General features: G+C 47.4%; 1 protein-coding gene across 1 annotated transcript in view; it reads left to right on the top strand.

The window, feature by feature from the left end:
* The window catches only part of TACR1 (tachykinin receptor 1), a 144410-nt gene extending 125160 nt beyond the window's left edge, over window positions 1-19250 (top strand). The window contains exons 3-5 of the mRNA XM_045788379.2: window positions 12300-12450; window positions 14151-14347; window positions 15795-19250. Coding sequence (XP_045644335.1) covers window positions 12300-12450; window positions 14151-14347; window positions 15795-16086 — 640 coding nt within the window. The 3' untranslated portion in view covers window positions 16087-19250. The remainder of the gene's footprint in view (window positions 1-12299; window positions 12451-14150; window positions 14348-15794) is intronic.
* The last annotated feature ends 243 nt before the right edge of the window (window positions 19251-19493 follow it).

Genomic DNA, 19493 nt, shown 5'->3' with positions numbered 1-19493 from the left:
AAAGATGGTGCAGAAATTTTACTAGATTCTCTTTGGCCATTTTGGAGAGCCTTGAAAATCTGTCAATACTCACACGTTAAAAATGTTTGTCTTCTCACATACAACTCACAGCAGACTTCAAATTGATTAATGTAGTCTCCTTGACTATTTCTTGTGAGACACATAAATTGTGTTGCTCAATTTGCTAATGGAAACTATAAGCTGACGGCCTGCGTGGCTCGCGGCGTAGTGGTCTATTGTCTGTGCTAAGAAACTGTTGGCTGCGCAACAGAAAGTAGGGTGTTTGTCTTTCCCACATATTTCAGCCAACTGGGAGCCTCTTTGGGCTTGGGGTTCAAGGCAGAAAAAGGCAGTAGAAATGCAAGAATGAATTCAGATTGTAAACTGGAAGCTAAGACTTGGGCCACATTCCACGTCACCCAGGTAGACGAAATGGAATGCTGGGTCTGATGTTTTAAGCTAAGCTATTTTTCAATAAATCACCTTCCATTATGAAACACTGTGGATAATTTTTGTGCTTGATGTATGTGTTATTCATTCTTAGAAAACTGTGGTTTCCCTGCTCTGAGTGACATTTATCCATTCTTTTTCTGAGCTCATCTGAGCAGAAAGAGAAAAAAAACCACAAAGGATTGAAATGGGAGAAGGGCAGATCTGTTTTCTATTCCCATTTCAACCCTGAGTGACTTGAACAAGGCAATTACCTTCCCTGTGCCTTAATTTTTCAATTTAAAATGGGGTTGGCAATATCTGTCTCTTACCCAAGTCCCAGAGGTGGTGACACGAAGCCAAATCCACTTTGCAGAAACACCTTTACAATGAAACTGCTGCACCCAGAAAATGTGAAACTTCTGCCTCTTTTACAAGCCAATAGCTATTTACATGGTACCACGCTTGGTGCTAGATTTCATCAGAAGATTTCACCCAAAGAAAAGGAAAATGGCCACTAACTGGCCATCTGTTAGGAGGTGTTCTTGCTAAGATTTGCCTTGTGAAGAGGAACTACGTTGCAGGCACAGCAAGAGAAGTGGGCACTCAGCACGAGGGCCAAGAGTCTAGGAACTTAGTCTAGACAGGGTGGACAAGCTCTTATGACTCGGATTGTTTTGATTATTTCAAGTGTTCTTCAGATCCACGGACTTGAGGGAGGGTAACCCCCAACCAACACCCACATTTCTGGTGCAACTTACTTATATCAGGAAATGTTTACCGATGCCAGCTGGCACCGACAGAAGCAGTTTTTAAACAATGACCCACAAAAAAAAATAACTATTTTCAATGCTCGGCAGAATGATAAAGCACGAGCATCAGTGCTGCTGCGCGAATCGGAGCCCTCCTCACTCAGCATTCGTTGCAGGCTCGGCAGCCAGGACAGAAGCTCATCCCAGATCTGTCCCTGGTGAGTCCTCCAGCAAGGAGGATCCCGCAGCCGTGACAGCGAGCCGGCCTCAGGCAGAGCAGAGCACACTGGAGTTAACTCTCTGGAGGGGTTGAGGGTGGATGAGTTATATCAGCAAAACATTTATCAGTGCTCACTGATCCTCAGAAAAAAACATGTCACAGACAAAATGCAGTCTTGTTCTCAGTGCGGTTGTAATAAACCAAGGAGGCTGGCAAGGCTCATGCTACATTGGTAAACACTGGACCAAGGTGCATCCTGGAAAATGGCATCATGACATGGTGAGGGATTGGGGGGTGAGGTGTGCAGTGTGCAATGAATGCAAGCTCAGAAAATGCATGGGGCTTTACTGCGGTGTTAAGGGAAATGCCAGTAACCTGAAAGAAAAGCCGATTGGTCCAGTGCAGGTCGCAGTTTGGCGCCACCTCGTGGTGGTTGTCTTCTCAGACGTAGCGTCTCGGCCGTGTAGTTCTGGGGTTTCCAGAACTACCGTAGGGATTGCGGGAATATCTACACGATCTGATGACATCTGCCAGACTGAGAAGATTGACCAGGGAACAGAGTACAGACTCAGGACTCCATGTCTGTCTCCCTGCGTCCTGAGACAGAGTCTCCCTCTCCACCACATTCCCTACCCCACCGAAGCAAGAACCTTCACCCACCATGGGAACTCTGTGGCCACGACGATCTCTAACCAGCCCCCTTGGCCTCACTCTGAAAATCAGTCCTCCTTCATTTCCTCAAAGCCACACTGACACGGAGCTGTTGGGTGGGGCATATTTTACAGAACATTAGAGGAGTGATTACAGTCATCAGAGAATTACAACAGAGGACAGGATTGTACTTTCCTGAATTTATTCACAGCTACCCTACTCTTTGCAATCTCGTGAGCAGTTCTCCCACGGGCAAGTTCTTGCTCCTGGTGCCTTTCACAAGTCCTTGCTTCTGATCCTGGGGTTCAGGAACGCTTGCTCTCGCTCACTGGCGCGCTCTCTCTCTGCCTCATGCTTCCTCTCCCATCTTTCTCTTGCTTGTTATTCTCCCCCCTCCACAGTTTTAGTATTTTTCTCCCTACCTCAAATTAAGCTTCTGGCCTATCTTTTCTTGTCCCCAAACACAATGAAGTCCTCAGCCAAACCAAGGGCCATCTGATTTATTCTCTTCTCTCGGCATTGGAAAGTGTGCAGAAGCTTTGGAATTCAGGGTTTATGTTTTTCTTTAACATAGAAGCCAGTGAAAATTTCAGGTAGAAGTATTATCTTCCCTTCTCTACCCCATTCCCATTCTGCCCCTGAGCAAGCTGGAAGGAGGAGGGGTGTGGGTAAGGGAGCTGTTGGAGTCCATTGTTTACTTATCTCTTGTTAGAGGATTTCCAAACTCCGGAGCCTTTCCTGGCGACACATCTCTTTTGTTCTCTTCCTCTGAGAGAGCTGACCAAGAAAAAATCTGAAACCAGGACATCATGAGAGCCAGGGTACGGATGGGGCCAATGAATTTGCCATGTCATATCTTCTGGAAAGCTGAAAGTCTGGCTGCAAATAACTGAAACTATCCCCTGACCCTCTTCTTAAGAAATGTGAAGGTCTGGAGATATTTTATTTTGGAGAACTGAGTAAAATAGTATGAGAGATTTACTGTCATGGAGAAAAGATACACTACAAAGCCACAAAAAATTGAGAGTGTGGAGATGGCACCAGAAAGAGAGAAAGACAGATCAAGGAAACACAGCAAAATCCCCAAGCAGAGCCAAGGAATCACTGAAGAAAGCAATGTGGAGCCTTTTGTCATAATACTTACCAAGATAAATCCCTGATGGACTGAATAGTTACAATGAAAATAATCAAATAAATGAACTGGAAGAAAGTATGAGTGAATATTTTCATGATTTTGGTATTGGAAAGGCAATTCTAAGTATAATATGATAGAAGCCATAAAGAGTTCTCACAAATTAGTAAGGACCATATGAATACCCCAATGTAAAATCAAGCAAATTATACAAGCAGTCAGTTTGGAAAAGAAGAAATGACAGTGACAAAAAGCATAATTATAAAATTTCAATGTATAATGAATCAAGAATATTAAAAGTCAACTCTCATGTTGTCAAAGACTAGAAGACTTACTAACGCCCAGTGCTGCTGGGCAGGGAAAAGGGAAGGCCCAGAGGCCATGGGGGGCGTAAATCGGCAGATATTTTCTGAAGAGTGACAACATATACCAAACCTTTAAGAACACTTAATTCTGGTGAATTAATCCTTGGGAAATAAGCATGAGAGCAAAGACATGTATTGAAGATGTTAATTACAGTATTGGTTAAATATCAAAACATAGTAAATAACACAAATGTCCCAATTAGAAGACGGCCTGAATATACATGTACCTCCATAAAACGGGACATCATCACACCCATGAGAAACGTTGTTATCGAAATATACTTATTGACATAAAAAGAGGACTGTGACACAGTGTTACTTTTGGGTTAATGTAAAATACACTTATGTATGTATAGATATGCGTGTGCATATAGGTATAGGAAGACGTTAGTCAATTTTATTAAACTTTATTTCAAGGTCATGGAATTATAGGAACTTCTAAAGTTTTTCTTTTTTTTTAAGATTTTTTATTTTCGATGGAGAGAGGGCCTGTGCGTGTGATGGGGAGGGGCAGAGGGAGAGAATCGTCAAGCAGACTCCCCACTGAGCGCGGAGCCACACGGGCCCACTCCATCTCACAACCCAGGAGATCATGTTTCTCCCCAAAGCCAAGAGTTGGAGGCTTAACCAACTGAGCCACCCAGGCACCTCCTAAAGGTTTTCTTTTAACCCTTGCCTGTATTTTCAAATCCACAACGAATATATAGTGCTTGCAACAAGGAAACTACTGATTAAAGATGAAGATGTAGGAAATATTCAGGCCTCCAGGCTCTGTGCCTGCAGGACACACATTTAGGCAGATGCTAGACACACTCCTCCAGAGTGGTGCTAGACACGCTCCTTGCTGGGTGTGGGGATGGAGCAGGTGAGCATTCTAATGTCCTTCCAAGCCTGAGATGCTCTCTTTCTATGAAGCATTTCCTTGGTGCCAGTTCTGCAAGGGTGATTAAAGAGGAGCACTGCTGGACTCTGCCTCCAAGGACCATAGCATCTAATGAAGCAGATAAAATATAAAAAGTAGCCTGGAGAGGAACACATCAAAATTCTGACTTGTGTGGTTTGGCCAGTGACTGCAGAAGAAATGTGCTTTGTTTCCTGTCTCATTCACTGGCAGGACCTGAGCGACTGCCTCCAGGAGGTAGGACCACTCGGGGCTAGGAATTTGGTGAACCCAATCTTTCCATGAATTCAGTGAATTCACCTGAGCATCTGCCTTACTTGGTCAAAGCACATCCTAAAAGAGGCTGACTTGGGGGCATTTCTGCCCCGAGTTGATGGCGGGATAGAGTCGATGGAGGTTTGATCCTAGCCCCTCTCTGAAGAACAGGGAGAAGGACATGTACTCACAAGACTGTAACCCAGGGTAGACTGGTCACAAGCAGGGGAGGGTACTTGGGGCTTCATCATCCCCTGCCTTGTCAAACAACACATACATGGCTTCCTTTGGCCCCTGCCCTCCCCTCCCTTTCGTGACCCAACATTTTAGGAACGGAGTCCCCACCTACTGCCCCAACTCCCTCACTCCCCATCAGCGAGCCCACCTGCTCTAGCCTTTGCTGACAGCCTGGAAAAAACGGACTCTGCTCTTCACCTCCTATTTCCAAAACCAAAGAGCAAGTTCCAGTCCTCATCCCACCCCTGCCCTCCCAGACAGGCTCCACCAGCCCCTGGACTCTCCCCTCTCTTCCCTCCCCATCCTTCTTCCCTCCTGCCCTGGGCTCACTCCCACTCTTCTTTCTCCCCAGTATCCCCCTCATCTTCTCAGGGTTTGGGGACACCCAAGGGCTCCAAATCTAATCTCCATCCAGACGTTCTGGTCTAGCTCCAGCCAGATTCAGATGTCCAGCTGCCTGCCTGAAGGTCAGCATGTCCAAAATGTCAACTTGCCGATCTCCCCCCGCAAGCCCGCTCCTCCACAGTCCCCATACAGCAACAGTTGGCCTCACTCTCCCTTGTTCACCCAGGCCAGAAAGCCGGCAAAAATTGACCCATTGGCCACCAAGCCCACCAGCTTTTCCTTCCAGCCACAGCACCCCTTGGAGCCTTCCCAGACTCCTCACCCTGCCATGCTCTAGCTCAGGCCATTGTCACCTCCAGCCTGGATCCCTGGCCAGCATCCTAAAGGCTGGTGCCTCGAGCCTGATGTGCTTTCATCCAAGCCCTGCCGTGGCCAGAGCACAAGCATCTGATCGTGGCACTCCCTGTTTAGAGCCATTTCATGGTTTCCCATCAGCTTCAGAATACATTATAAACTCTCCAGCCTGTCATAAAATGTCCTTCATGATTTGACCTCTGTCTACCTTTCTGGCCAAGTCTCCTGATGCGTCCTCACAGGGCCACATTCCATTCGGTCCGAATCACAGCACAGCACCACACTGTGCCAAGATCCTCCGTCGGTGCCTTTGCCCTTGCTGTTTTCCCTCCCTGCAGTGCCCGCCTCCTGCAGGGCCTGGCCAAGCACACCTCCTCCGGGAAGCTTCTGTGATCAGCTTGATCGAGAGCCTCACTTCTGCATTCCCATTCCTCTCCATGCACTTAGTAACAAAATGCCTACTGTATTCAGGGTAATTTTTTAAATTGTTGATATGTGTATATATTTTTTATATTTCATATATATGTATAAAGGCCTCTGACACCTTGCTCAGTGTCTCCACTCCGCCTAAAGAGGTAACCACCATCCATCACATCCCATGTCACATTCCTTGGCCCTTCTCTGTGTCCCCCGCAGACTGAGCTTCTGGTGATGAGACCCGAGGCTTGGACCCTTCACACAGGGCCAGGCATATCGTAGGTGTGGAATAAACACTTGCAGAACTTATGAATTAGTAGATTGTCATTTCCATCTGCCTCCAAGAGGGCTGCGAGGGGCTTTGGGATTTGGTCTAATACCTAGAAGTGAAAGTGAACCAAGAAATATATGGATTTTTCTTTTACTACAAAGAAACCACACTTATCTGCAAAGAAGACAATTTTTTGGAAGGAAGGAAGAAGTCAAGCAGGCATCTAGCACTGTGCTCTGAGAAGCAAGAGCCTGAGGGCTGCTGGAGGAAGGGCAGGAGGGGGGCTACTCAGCTCATGTCCAACGAGGGGTGGCCCCACAAGTCCGGGATGCAGAGAGGGCTCTGGGGACAGGCGTGCTCCTGGTCACCTCGGGTTTGCTGGACCATCCCAGGAGGTGGACTCAGCGTGTTGCCCGGGACGGAGGATGGAGTAGTGAAAGCTTGAGGAACTGCCTCCGCCCACAGCTGCCAGCAGAGGCTCCAGGACAATGACTGTCAGCCCCAGCTGCGAGGAGAACCACGTGGGAGCTTCTGAGACTCCGAGGCCCAGGCAGCCCTGCAGGCCAGTCTTCACTCAGCAGCTGAGGGTGGGACCCACGCCCTGGAATTTTTCAGCGCTCCCCAGGTGATTGCAAGGTGCAGCCAAGATGGAGAGCTGTGTGCTTCAAACCTGAACTCGCGCATGAACCGCCTGGGAGTGTGGTGAAAATACACATTCTGATTTGGCCCATCCGGGGCAGGGGAGGACAGACCGTACCTCTCACAAGCCCCAGGTATCGCTGATGGAGCTGGCTTTATGACCAGCGAGGGGCACGTCACAGGGGGTATTCAAGAAGTGGCTGATTACATGGTATGGAAAGCGTGGAGAGGGTTAATGCATTGGATAAGGGTTAGGATGACATCAGCGCACATCAGCTTTTCTGTTACAGCTGAAGGCTCCCCGCACCACCACCAAACAGCATCACCCACAGACGGTCACACATAAACCCATAAAAGCAGAGTTGCTGGTTAGAGTGAAAGCGGGAACCCCAGAGCCCTGCCCTGACCTCAGGGCTCCTAGAGCCTCCATGAAGGGCATTAGCAGATGCACTGGGTACTATTTAATACACCCATGTATCTGATTTCAAATGCTGGGGATTATTTCAGAGACTGGCACTGTGGTGCTTGAACAACGAGGTGACTCCAGATAGTGAGACATTAGTAAACCTGGATTAGTGAGCATTAAGGCATTAAGGACAGGCGAATCTGCAGGATTGGGGTGACATAGTCTGTATTCAGCAAGTTTATCCTGTAAAATGTGCTGCTTAGAGGAGTGACCGGGAGAGAACAAAGACACGATGTTTGCGTGCACCTGCCTTCTGAGTACCGGTAAGTCCACCGACAGAATTTAATGATCGGAGTCCATGCACATATCTCATCAAGTGGGAAGGCAGCCAAGCCATCCCTGCTGTCACAGCCTCTTGCTGTCACTCCTGGTCCTCTCTCTGACTCACGCCTGATACATCCCTGACCCCTCTCCTCTTCTCCCAAGGCAGATATTCATTCTGAGAGCCGATAAAACCCGGCCTGGCAGGAACCTAGGGAATATCAGAGTTGAGAGCCAAACAATAGCATGGAGCCACATGTAATAAGATCACACCAGGTTCCATTGGCCAGCGCTCTAAAACAATGACTTTGGCAAAAAATTATAAAACAGGATTATCTCCAATTAACTACAAGGATATGATAAAATTTCTCCAAGAAAGGGTCAAGATGGGAGAAATGTATTTATTTTCATATTTTCTACTGATGGAGTTTCATTCATTTGAGAGCCATTTAGAAGTTTTGATAACTTAGATATTGTTTAAATTGAGTATTTGCAATTTCTATGTAAAAGGGGTTTTATCTGAGCAAGGCTTAGAGGGATGCATTTAACCTTTGATCCCATCCAAGAATCAAACCTACAGGTCGATTTGGTTTTTTTATGATTTTGGGGAGGGAGGCTGTTGAGAAGTTCCTTGAGGGAGCAGAAGACTGTGCATCTGGAGACCTAAAGACCCCAGCTCTGCTAGAATGTTCTTAATGGGTTTTTTTAATTAAGTTTATTGCAATAAAATATATATAACATAAAATTTACCAGTACAGATTCACGGTATTGTGGCAAACATCACCACAATCCATTTTCAGAACTTTTCCATTATCCCTGATTCTGTACCTATTATCCCATCCCCTCCTCTTAGCCCCTGACAACCTCTATTTCACTTTCTGTCTTTATGAATTTGCCTATTCTAGATTTTTCATATAAGTGGAATCATACAATATTTTTCCTCCTGTGTCTGGCTTATTCATTTAACATAATGTTTGCAAGGTTCATCCACGTTCATTCCTTTTTATGGCTGAATAATATTCCATCATTAAGTACATACCACATTTGGTTTATCCACTCAAATTTTGAGGGACATTTGGGTTATTTCCACGTTTGGGCCATGGTGAATAGTGCTGCTATGAACGTCGGTGCACAAGTATTTGAGTTCCTGTTTCCACATCTTCTGGGTATACAGCTACAAGTGGAATCACTGAGTCATATTTCCATGTTGTTCTTCATTATCCCTGTTCTAGAATGGACAAGTTAATGCTCTGCCTGATGATAATACTTTTTAACTGAAATTAAGTCCATACTTTTTGTTGTTTACAAATAAATAAGAAAATTACCTTTCCTTCTTTAAAAATAAGAAAAAGAGCCTGGGGGCTCCTGGGTGGCTCCATCGGTTAGGTGCCTGGCTCTTGATCTCAGCTCAGGTCTTGATCTCAGGGTTGTGAGTTCAAGCCCCGCACTGGACCCCACGCTGGGCATGGAGCCTACTTGGGGGAAAAAAAGGAGTCTGATAAGTTATGTTTACTGATTCAGCTTAGCATTTTCCTAATGGTCTGATCTGATCTGTGATTTTCCAAAGGGCACTTTGTTTTAAAGTGTAAGTTTTGTTTTCTATTCAGGTATGGTGAGGCCAACAGATGAGGATATGATTGCCATTGAAAAGATAATTTATTACTCATAGTTCCCAGGACGAAGGGGCAGGCGTGCCACACAGGGCCACAGGCAGAGAGAGAACATGGGGGGACTTCAGGAAAGACTTTATTGTGTGTTCCAGAGAAGGAATGGGTGAGGCAGGGTAAACAGGCTTAGAATTGGCTAGTTTGAATCATTTCCGTGGGTTCTGCGCCCCTGACTGCCCGAGGTGGCCCTGGGGTGACCATGGCAGCCGGGATAGCATCCCACAATGTAAGAGCCCTGAGAAAACAGGATGGTCGGGGGTTTGGGCCCTGGATTGGTTAGTTTGCATATGAAAGTCACACCAGCACGTGTTATCTCTAGCCATCAACTAGCACAAGGAGGGAAGGTCCTTTCCAGGTCAGCAAGGCCCAGACCTCAAAGCACCAGATACAGAAACTAAAAAATATGGTTAACACACACTTTAGTGAAGTCATAAATCTCAAACAATGGGGTTCCAACAGCCTTGCAGACCTTGGACCTAAAACAGTGCTTCTCAGTGCTAACCAAGTGCCAGAATAACTTGGAGAATTTTCTCAACTGTGGTTTCCTGCTTCTACACTCAAGGCCAATTAAATGTGCGTCTCTGAGCACGGATCATTTTAAAAGCTCCCCTGGTGATTCTCATGACTTCGGGCTTGAGAACCATCGGTTTAGGACAGTGTTTCTCAAAGTCTGAACCTGGACTAGCAGCATGGCCTGGGAATTTGTCATAAATGCAGATTCTCAGGGGGCACCTGGGTGGCTCAGCTGGTTAACCCTCTGACTTTGGCTCAGGTCACGTTCTCAGGGTCCTGGGATGGAGCCCCATGGCAGGCTCCCTGCTCAACGGGAGGTCTTCTTGTCCCTCTCCTTCTGCCTCTTCCCCCTGCTCATGCTCTCTTTCTCTCTCTCTCTCAAATACATAAAATCTTTTAAAAAGAATAAATAAAAAATAAAATAAATGCAAATTCTCAGGCGCGCCCCAGGCCAGCTAAGTGGAAAGTCGAGTCGTGGTCCAGCCCTTTGTGTTGGAACAAGCCCCCAGGTGATTCTGAAGCTGGCTCAAGTTTGGGAGCCGCTGTTCCAGGGTAAGGAGCACAGGTGACAACTGCAAGGTCCTCCCATCATGCCCCTAACCCCCACAGGGACGCTCTGCGCTCTGAGACCCTGGCTCACAAAGCTCAGCTAATGTGTTTTGCTCACCAACCAAGTGTCGGTCTGCATAACGGACTAGTCTTCCAGGTAGGAGAAGCAGGTGCAGCCTGGAGGTTCCCAGGGTCTCTATGCCCCCAAATCTCCAAGTGGCCACTACAGCGAGCAGGAGGAGAGGCTGAATCAGGCAAGGAACTCAGCGTGCACTCACGGCTCTGGTGGCTGGAGAACCTGGGGCCTCCGGAGGGGGTGACAATTGAGAGGCACCCGAACAGCCTGACGGGGCTGGAGCAACCTGTCTGCACAAAACGGACGCGCCCAGCACCCTGCTTCGCCGAATCTGTGGAGCATTCCTTAAGAGCTCTTCGAATGTCTTCAAGTCGCAAAGTTTCATATTCAGAGGAGGCTGAATAAGTAGCAAAACTGTGGGGCAAAAAAGCAACTGAAAACATAGTACCGAGAGAAGTGAAGCGAATAAGTGGGTTTTCCTTATTGGGGAAAAAATCATTTCCGAGAATAAGCATAAACAGAGCGGAAGGAAATACCAGAGAAAGAGGTGACTTTCCTCCAGGGACAAGAAGCTGGTTCTGGGGTCACAGTCCCGCCTACTTATCCCAGCTCCTCTTTTCAGCAGCTGTGAATTTGGGAAAGTTAATTAATTTCTGACCTTCCGTTTCCTCATCTACAAAATGGGATTATGATAGTAGCTACCTAATCATTCATTTTCAGGATCAAATAAGAATAATGGAGTTAAGTGCTTGGCGTTGTGCCCTTCACTAAATAAAATCTAACTAGCCTTTCTGCTATGAATATCATCATTAATGTTATTATTAGCACAGTAATCTAGAGTGATCTCCCCAAAATAGTAGCTGTTCCCACTATGCTTATTACTATTAGGAGACTGAGCCTCTCCATTAAGCTCACATCAAAAGAAAAGGGCTACAACTAGCCAGACATGTCAAGGACTCCCTGAGAAAAATATCCTTTCTCAAAATTCAAAAAAAATTATTTGAGTGTCCTACTTAGACCCTTGCCTTAAACAGAATAGGGTAAGGTATGCTGTTGTAACAAACCTCAGTGGTTTAACACAGCAAAGGTTTCTTTTCTGCCCATGTTCCAGTCAAACTCAAGTCAGTTGGTATCTGGCCTACAAGCTGTAACTCAGAGACCTGGGAAGCTTCTATCTGGAGATAGATTTTTAAGGGCCAGGCTTAGAAGCCGCTTATGCTTTGTGGCTTTCACCCACTGATCCTAGTTCTAAGATAAGTTTAATCTCTCTCCTCCAACCTAATTATTCTTATACCTGTGAATCCACTTGTCATGCAGAATGGATGAGAGCTCACCAACCGTCTGGTGGTTCTCATCTGAATGTACAAGTTGGTCCACACTCCTGCACCCAAACTGAGCCTAAATGTCATCTGACTGGTATAAACCAAGTGGTACAACCACCTCCAGCGTTCTAGAGACTATACGTCTATTAATGCAGCCTCAGGTTGCATTATTTTGAAGGGAGAGTATAAGGAATATTGAACTTACTATCAACTAAAATTGTTGTGGGTATATAATGGATTCAGTTCCCTTCCATCAATGTTTGTTGTTCTCTTCAATCTCAACAGGAATCTCTATTATGGAAAGAGTCCACAAGAAAAACATAGGCTGAAGAGATTTTCTTTCTCTAGTTTATCCATTCATGTGTCACCCAACCATTCAGTGCAGGCGGCAAGCCTCCCTGGGCTGTGCCCTACCATCCAAATGCTGAGAAAGGTAGTTGTCAAGCCCTGACCGGCCTCCCACGCTCCTTGCTGCAGGTACCACATCTGCGTGACCGTGCTGATCTACTTCCTCCCCTTGCTGGTGATCGGCTATGCGTACACCGTGGTGGGAATCACACTGTGGGCCAGCGAGATCCCTGGGGACTCATCTGACCGTTACCACGAGCAGGTCTCTGCCAAGCGCAAGGTAAGACAGCAAGCAGCACCTGACCCCCCCTGGCGCAGGCACAAAACATCCCTGGGTCTGTGGAGGGGAGCAGAGGGGATGCGGGGAGGGGGAGGAAAGAGATCTTTCTTCATTGTCTTTGTAACCTGGGCCTCCCTGTACAGGCAGGAGCCACTTCTTTCTTGCCTTAAGAGTAACTGGCAACCTGTCAAGCTATTAGCGTGCACACACGTACACACCACACATACACCACACACACACACACACACACACACGCAAACTACAAAAGCAGTGAAGAGCTATTAAGTCCTCTTTTATTATTAGAGTTTGGCAAAATAATAGATCGCTTGATTCAAACATCAAAAAGTATCAAAAGGAACAAAATTAGTGATGGAGAACAGACCAGGGGTTGCCACGGGTTATACTGGGGGGAGAGTCTGCCTAGAAAAGGGTAGCATGAATGAGTTTCGTTGTGGTGATGGGTCAGGTCTGTATCCCGATTGTGGTGGGGTTTTCACCATCTATCCATGTGACACAATTTCATACAACTATACACCAAAAAAGAATGAGTACTTGCAAAAACTGGCAAAATCCAAATACAGCCTGAAATTGAGTTCATAGTGCTGTGCTACTGTGGATTTCCTCATTAATCATCTATAAGATGAGCTCGCTGGAGGTACCTGGGAACTCTCGATACTACTGTTGCAAGTTCTTGGGAGTCTTAATTATTTCAAAATTAAAAGTCCAAAGATTAATGGAGTCTTACCATGAAAGGGCTCCCTCCTTTCTAGGTCTTCCATCTACCCGGTTCCCAAATGCACAAGTGTGCACGTGCACACACACACACACATGCTATGGTAACCACTGTTATTTGTTATTAATCCTTCCAGATATTATAGTGCATTTATAAGCCAAATAAATAGATATTCTTTTCTTTTTTACACAATAAATACACACTTCTTCCCCTCACTTTTTTCGCTAAACAGTATCCACAATATCTTCGAAAACTAATATATCAAGAGCTTTCTCATTTTTTTCTCTCTTCGTACTTCTTTACATAGTATTTCATTGTGTGGATGCTGGTTAGTTTTTCTCCAAAGATTTCATGGGGATAAAAAGGGATAGGTTACATCACCCACTATTCATAAAAACCTTTCAAATCCCCTTTAACCATCTGGTTCTCCCTAGCAGCAGATGTCCAGATCCCTCCCTTCCCCTTCCTTACCGAAATACTGCCCTGGCCCTCCGTCCCCCACCCCCTCCCCCTTTCTGGATCTCTCCCCCTGAACACCCATTCCCCTGGGTCTGCCCTCCCTCGGCTTCTCCAGTCACCACCCAGAAGGATGATATAACACAGAGGTTCTCAAACAAGAGTGTATCTCAGAATCATCTGAAGGGTTTGTCAGACACAGAATTCTGGGTTTACCCCCAGCATTTCTGATTCTGTAAGTGTGGGATGAGGTCCCAGAATTCACATTTCTGACAAGTTCCCAAATGATGTTAGGAAGCTGGTCCCAGAGCCACACGCTGAGAACTGCTGACGTAATCAGAGTCCCTTGGTACCGCATATAAATGGTCCTTCCTCCCCCTCAAAAGGGGTTATTATCAATACTCCCCAGTCTGCACCGCCCTGTGTGTGGCGAGGGCGTGGGAGAAGAGGGACGTAACCATGAGAAGAGGTGGATGTGCCGGTGGTCTCAGCGGCCTCACCCTCTTGCCAGGTGGTCAAGATGATGATCGTCGTGGTGTGCACCTTTGCCATCTGCTGGCTGCCCTTCCACATCTTCTTCCTCCTGCCCTACATCAACCCTGACCTCTACCTGGAGAAGTTCATCCAGCAGGTCTACCTGGCTATCATGTGGCTGGCCATGAGCTCCACCATGTACAACCCCATCATCTACTGCTGCCTCAACGACAGGTGAGCCCTCATCCCCCACACTCTCTCCGGGGGCAGAAGATCATCTGTCTCTGTCAGCGTCCAACCTAAATGAGCAGAACCTCTGTGAGACAAGAGGGAGTGGTAGGGACTGCAGCAAAAACTGGCCACACTACTCAATCCCTACTAATTATTGCTGCAGGATTACAAACCCAAAATGGATTTTTTTTCTTTTCCAAGAACCAGAAATCCTTATTTTTGTGTGAGGTCTTCTGACTTTTGAACACTGGCAACTAAGTTAGTGGGGTGGGGTGGGGTGCACATTTAAAAAAGCTTCTGTGATTGATGCACACACAGAGGTGTGCAAGCTGGATCCAGGTCACAGCCTGTGAGTTTGCTCAGTCTGCCCGATGGATCCACACATGGGGGGGCTGTGCGTGCAGAGGAGGAGAGAGAGGGAGTCAGAGGCATGCACACACGGAGAGGCTGATAGCCCCAGAATACCGTTCTCCACGGGGCATCTTTTCCCTCACTGGTCTCTCACTTTCCTCTTCCCATCCCATCACACAATCTGGGCAGCTTTCCCCAGTCTCCTCCGGCAGTTCTGGCAGGACAGGGACATGCATCCCTGACTTGGCCACACCGGTCAGGAGAATTGTCCCCGCAGAAGAAGCCAACCTTGGACAAGTAAGAGCCCATCAGGAACGGTGGCCAGCAATGGGGAATTCGGGTCCGTGCGCAGAGTCCCCAAGAGGCAGCTCAGTCTGTCAGCTGGGAAAGGAAGCAGGGCCGGGGAGGGGGAGGAATAAAATGTCCCAGTCTTTATAGCTTTTAGTCATCAGCCTGTAAAGTGCTTCTGTGAATGAGACACCCAGATGCTGTGAATTTAGTGGCAGCCGTTCTCTTGAACGTGTCCAAATGCTGTCAGTTTAACTCACAGATTCAATCTCCTTCAAAGAGCCTGATGACCTGCCTAAATGCTCTTGGGTTAAATACCCCAGTATGTCTTTAAGTAAAGGCTGATTCTCCCAGTTTATCAAACAGGGAAACTGAGGCACATGGAAGGGATGTGACTGAAGTGAGCCTCAGTCAGCGGGCTCCTTGAGAGAAAGGAGTCCTGATGTGTGGCCTTCCTGCACTGTGACGAGCACAGTACTGAGCACAAAGCAAACACTTGGTAAACGATTTTGTTAATCTTGAATCGATCCAGCATGGGCTGAGGTGGCGCTGATGGAGGCAGCAGGGTTCAGGGGTCGCCCTCAGTCAACACAGCCACTTCACATGAGCCTGGGGTCTAGTCCTGGATTGTGTCTTCATGACTGGCCTTCAGATCGTTTTGGCCTCAATGGTTCTGGCTGCGATACAAAAACCAGTAAAAGAGAGTCACGCTCGGGTATGCCCACGTGTGAAAGACCTGAGACAATGGTGGGAACGCCCTCTGGGAGCAGGATGTCCCCGAGGGTCACCTCTCCATCTGCTCTCTCGCCAGGTTCCGTCTGGGCTTCAAGCATGCCTTCCGGTGCTGCCCCTTTATCAGTGCTGGTGACTACGAGGGGCTCGAAATGAAATCCACCCGCTACCTCCAAACCCAGGGCAGCGTGTATAAGGTCAGTCGCCTGGAGACCACCGTCTCCACCGTGGTGGGGGCCCACGAGGAGGAGCTGGAGGAGGGTCCCAAGACCGTACCCTCATCCCTAGACCTGGCCTCCAATGGCTCCTCTCACAGCAACTCCAAGACCATGACAGAGAGCTTCAGCTTCTACTCCAACATGCTCTCCTAGACCACAGGTCCTCAGTGGGGCCACCACCGCCATCTGTGTCTTGCTTCACTCCATGCATGGATAATGCCTTGATCTAGAAACCATCAGAAACACCCTCACATTGGGGCTTGTGGGAAAAAAAAAAACCCAGATTCTTCTATGACTTTGTCATCCCCCATGCTGTGACCCAAGGCAAATCATTGAACTTCTCTGAGCTTGTAAAATGGCAAGGTTGGACTTGATTTTCCCTGCAATCCATGCCATAATTCTAACATTAACTTTGGTTGTGTGTGGGGGCTCATTCCAGGAGGAATCCTGGAGCCCCTGTCTTACTTCGGTGAGGCTGTCCTCAGTCATGTGCAGATAATCCGCCTTTCGCTGGTCTTTACGTCAACCTCATATCAACCTTCACTTGACGGGGTGAACAAAAGAAGGAACTATGTAAAATCTGAAGGAAAGATTTAACTCTGTCTTCTAAGCAACTGTGAAAGGGAGGCATGGATGCCTTCCTTTAGGCACCTCAATATTTCAGTGCATTGAAACATCCTGAGATGGAGAACCTCGGGTTCGTCTGCACTATGTCCCAGGGACTGTCCTGAGTCCGCTGATGCCGGCTAATGTCAGCTACAGACCATGAGTCGGGAGGCCTGTGCCGTACTTAGTCTATCTGAGCCTCTGTCCTTATTTGTAAAACCGTGGGGCTGAACGAGGTAACTTTTTTTGTTTGTTTGTTTTCCCCAAAATTTGTGGTCTCAAAAAGAATAGGAATAGCAGTTCTAGTGACTTAACACCCCGTTCCTGGAGAGTAGCGACTGCTACAATGTGTCAATATCCATATCAAACGTTCTCTGATTAATCCTAAAATCACAAGTACTTCCCTTCTTCTGGAACATCTTGCTCTTTGACAGAGCAGAGGACTTCATTTCTCCATCAGATGTCAACAGGCCAAGTCCCACGGCTGGAGATGCCATCAGAGAAGATAAACACATGGACTCCCTGCCCTGGCCTTTTGGGGTATCTTAGGACAGGGACACTAATGCAGTCTTAGCTTTCTACCAGCATAAGGCATGTGCTCAGACATCCAGTGAACAAGGAGGCTACCCCCTGCAGCCCCACTTGTGGGAAGAGGCCACCTTGTATCATTCCTTCCAATTCTCTGACTCTCCCCTTCGTGCCCCCATGGCTTTACTGGCCACCTGTCTATAAGGGTGGGATGACCCACCCACCCCACAGGACAGTCAGTCTATCAAGAGCCATGAATTTAATCCTGCCTATCTCACTAGAGCTTTGAGGTGTCCAGCAGGTGAGCACGCAGTCTCTGTCTCCCAGATTTGTGTTTTGTCCAAACGTAGCTAAAAGCAGAGGTCTTGTGTACCATCCATAAATGTCCTTTTTGTGGTTTGAAGAATGGACGCACCTGTGCTGCATCCGTGGGGTTGAGGGAGACCAATGCTGCCCACGGGCTTCACAGCCTTTACCAGCCGGCTAGAACCTCCCAGGCCATTTGCAGGCCTGGGGAAGCTATATTGCAACAGTATAAGCCGGAACAACCCAAGAGCCATATTCTGCAAAGCAGCATGGGAAGGATTAAATAAACTAAATAAAACCAGCTCAGCGCAGATATATGAATGAAAGACATTATTTAAGGGGGAAAAAAATCAATGCCCAAAGCATTAGTCATACTTCCAATAAAGGACTGTACCGTGCGTGGATTATTTACTCCAGAGGGGTATGCAAGGAACCAGCATGATTATGAGACATACCCAAGGAAGTGTCAAAGAATTGGAAACATCTTTTCTATTGAAGAAGCGAGGGTTGAATTCAACAAGGATTTGTTGAGTACCTGCTCTGCGCTTAGCCCTGAGCTGGGGACACAAAACTCCTCCCACTCTTGAGGAAACTACCAGACTGGCTATGGCTAACTCACCTGCCCTAGTGGGTCCAGACTGCCCATCAGGCATGGAGGCAGCTGAGAAGCACATTCTTCTCAGGATTCTAAAGACCCACACTGCAAAAGGCTGGGACCTTCAGAGAGCCGTTTGCAATGAGCTCGCTGAGATGTTGCAAAGGGAGCCACCAGTAAGTCCAGGGTAACTGAGGGGATGTGGTTGGACAGTATCATCACTGCACATAATAAGGGAGGATACTGGATGGTTGTGGCTGGCTCAAATATGGCAGAACACCCCTGCTGAAGGCCCAGCAAGCCTTTCTCTGACCCACCGTCCAGTGCCCATTGAACTTATAAAAATGTTGTCAGCTCCCATGTGTGAGAAACACCATGATTTGACCGTGCATGGGTCTCATTCGTAGAGCAATGTGTCACCCTGTGTTTATCTTCTGAACGTTTTTCCTTGGTACACTGTTCAGTAGTAATAGAATATAGGACATCATGGGGCCATTTTTGTTATGTTACTTCCAAAATGTGGGATCCAGTTGCTGTCAATGTGTTACCTGTATTGTGCCAATCTCTCCTCTTCATTCTGTCACAGAGAAGAGCTGATACATATCATGGACTCACAATCAGACCATAGTAATTGAGGGGTGAGTGGGAGACCTTTCTGGGAGGGACTGAAGAGCAGGAATCCTTGTCCTCCTCACCCCCACCAGAGTTCAAAGACACACTGGAATGTCCTTTCTTTTGGAAGGACTAAGAGGACTCCTGGGAAAAGAGAACTCAGGAGCTGACCTCATTGACCTGGTTTTAGAGAAGAGTCGTGTAAGTGGACAGAAACCTTCATTCCTGAGGTTTCTGATATCCAGCCCAGGATCCTGGAAAGAACTTCCATTCATAAATAAAGTATGTGTTTGACTCTCTCATGACTCTGTCTCATCTCCAGGGAACCTCAGGATCCTACAGGATGCTGAATGGGGTGGTATCATGAACCCTACTAACTTGCATAGCCAGAAGGATGGAACCCAACACTCAACAAATTAACTCTGCGACAAAACAGTGTTGGCAAGTGGTGGGAGTTGTTTGCAGGTGGGGATCTGGGAAGAGAAAGTGGGATTGGGTGAAGTGACCAACAATGTCACCTGTGAACAGAGCTGTGCCCATGCAGGTCCTTCCCAGGACAGACACCAAGACAGAGTTAGAAGTGCAAGAGATTTACTGGGGGGACACCTGGGAAAGACAGGGAGAGAAGATGCAGGAGCAGGCACAGATCTGACCCCTGTGATGAAAGGGGGTGGGGAGCATGGGCAGGAAGAGCCTCAGACTTTGGTGCAGCTCTGAAAAGTCTCAGCTGGCCCCAATATCAAAGTTTGCTCATAGGGAAGCCCCACAGTGGCAGAAATGTCCAGGCCTGGCCCCCTTGCCATGGGTAGTCACTGGCTGGGAACTCTCTGAGGAGAGCCCTGCAGTGAGTCCTGAGGCACGGCAGCTGGGGGCTATCAGCTGACAATGCTCAGTTCTCTTTTGAAGGGACATG

Source organism: Ursus americanus, chromosome 7 (genome assembly GCF_024610735.1).
Source record: "Ursus americanus isolate L20-20 chromosome 7, mUrsAme1.1.p, whole genome shotgun sequence".
Taxonomy (NCBI): Eukaryota; Metazoa; Chordata; class Mammalia; order Carnivora; family Ursidae; genus Ursus; species Ursus americanus.
Note: the sequence above shows the minus strand (reverse complement) of the source record. Positions and strands in the feature narration are given on the sequence as shown.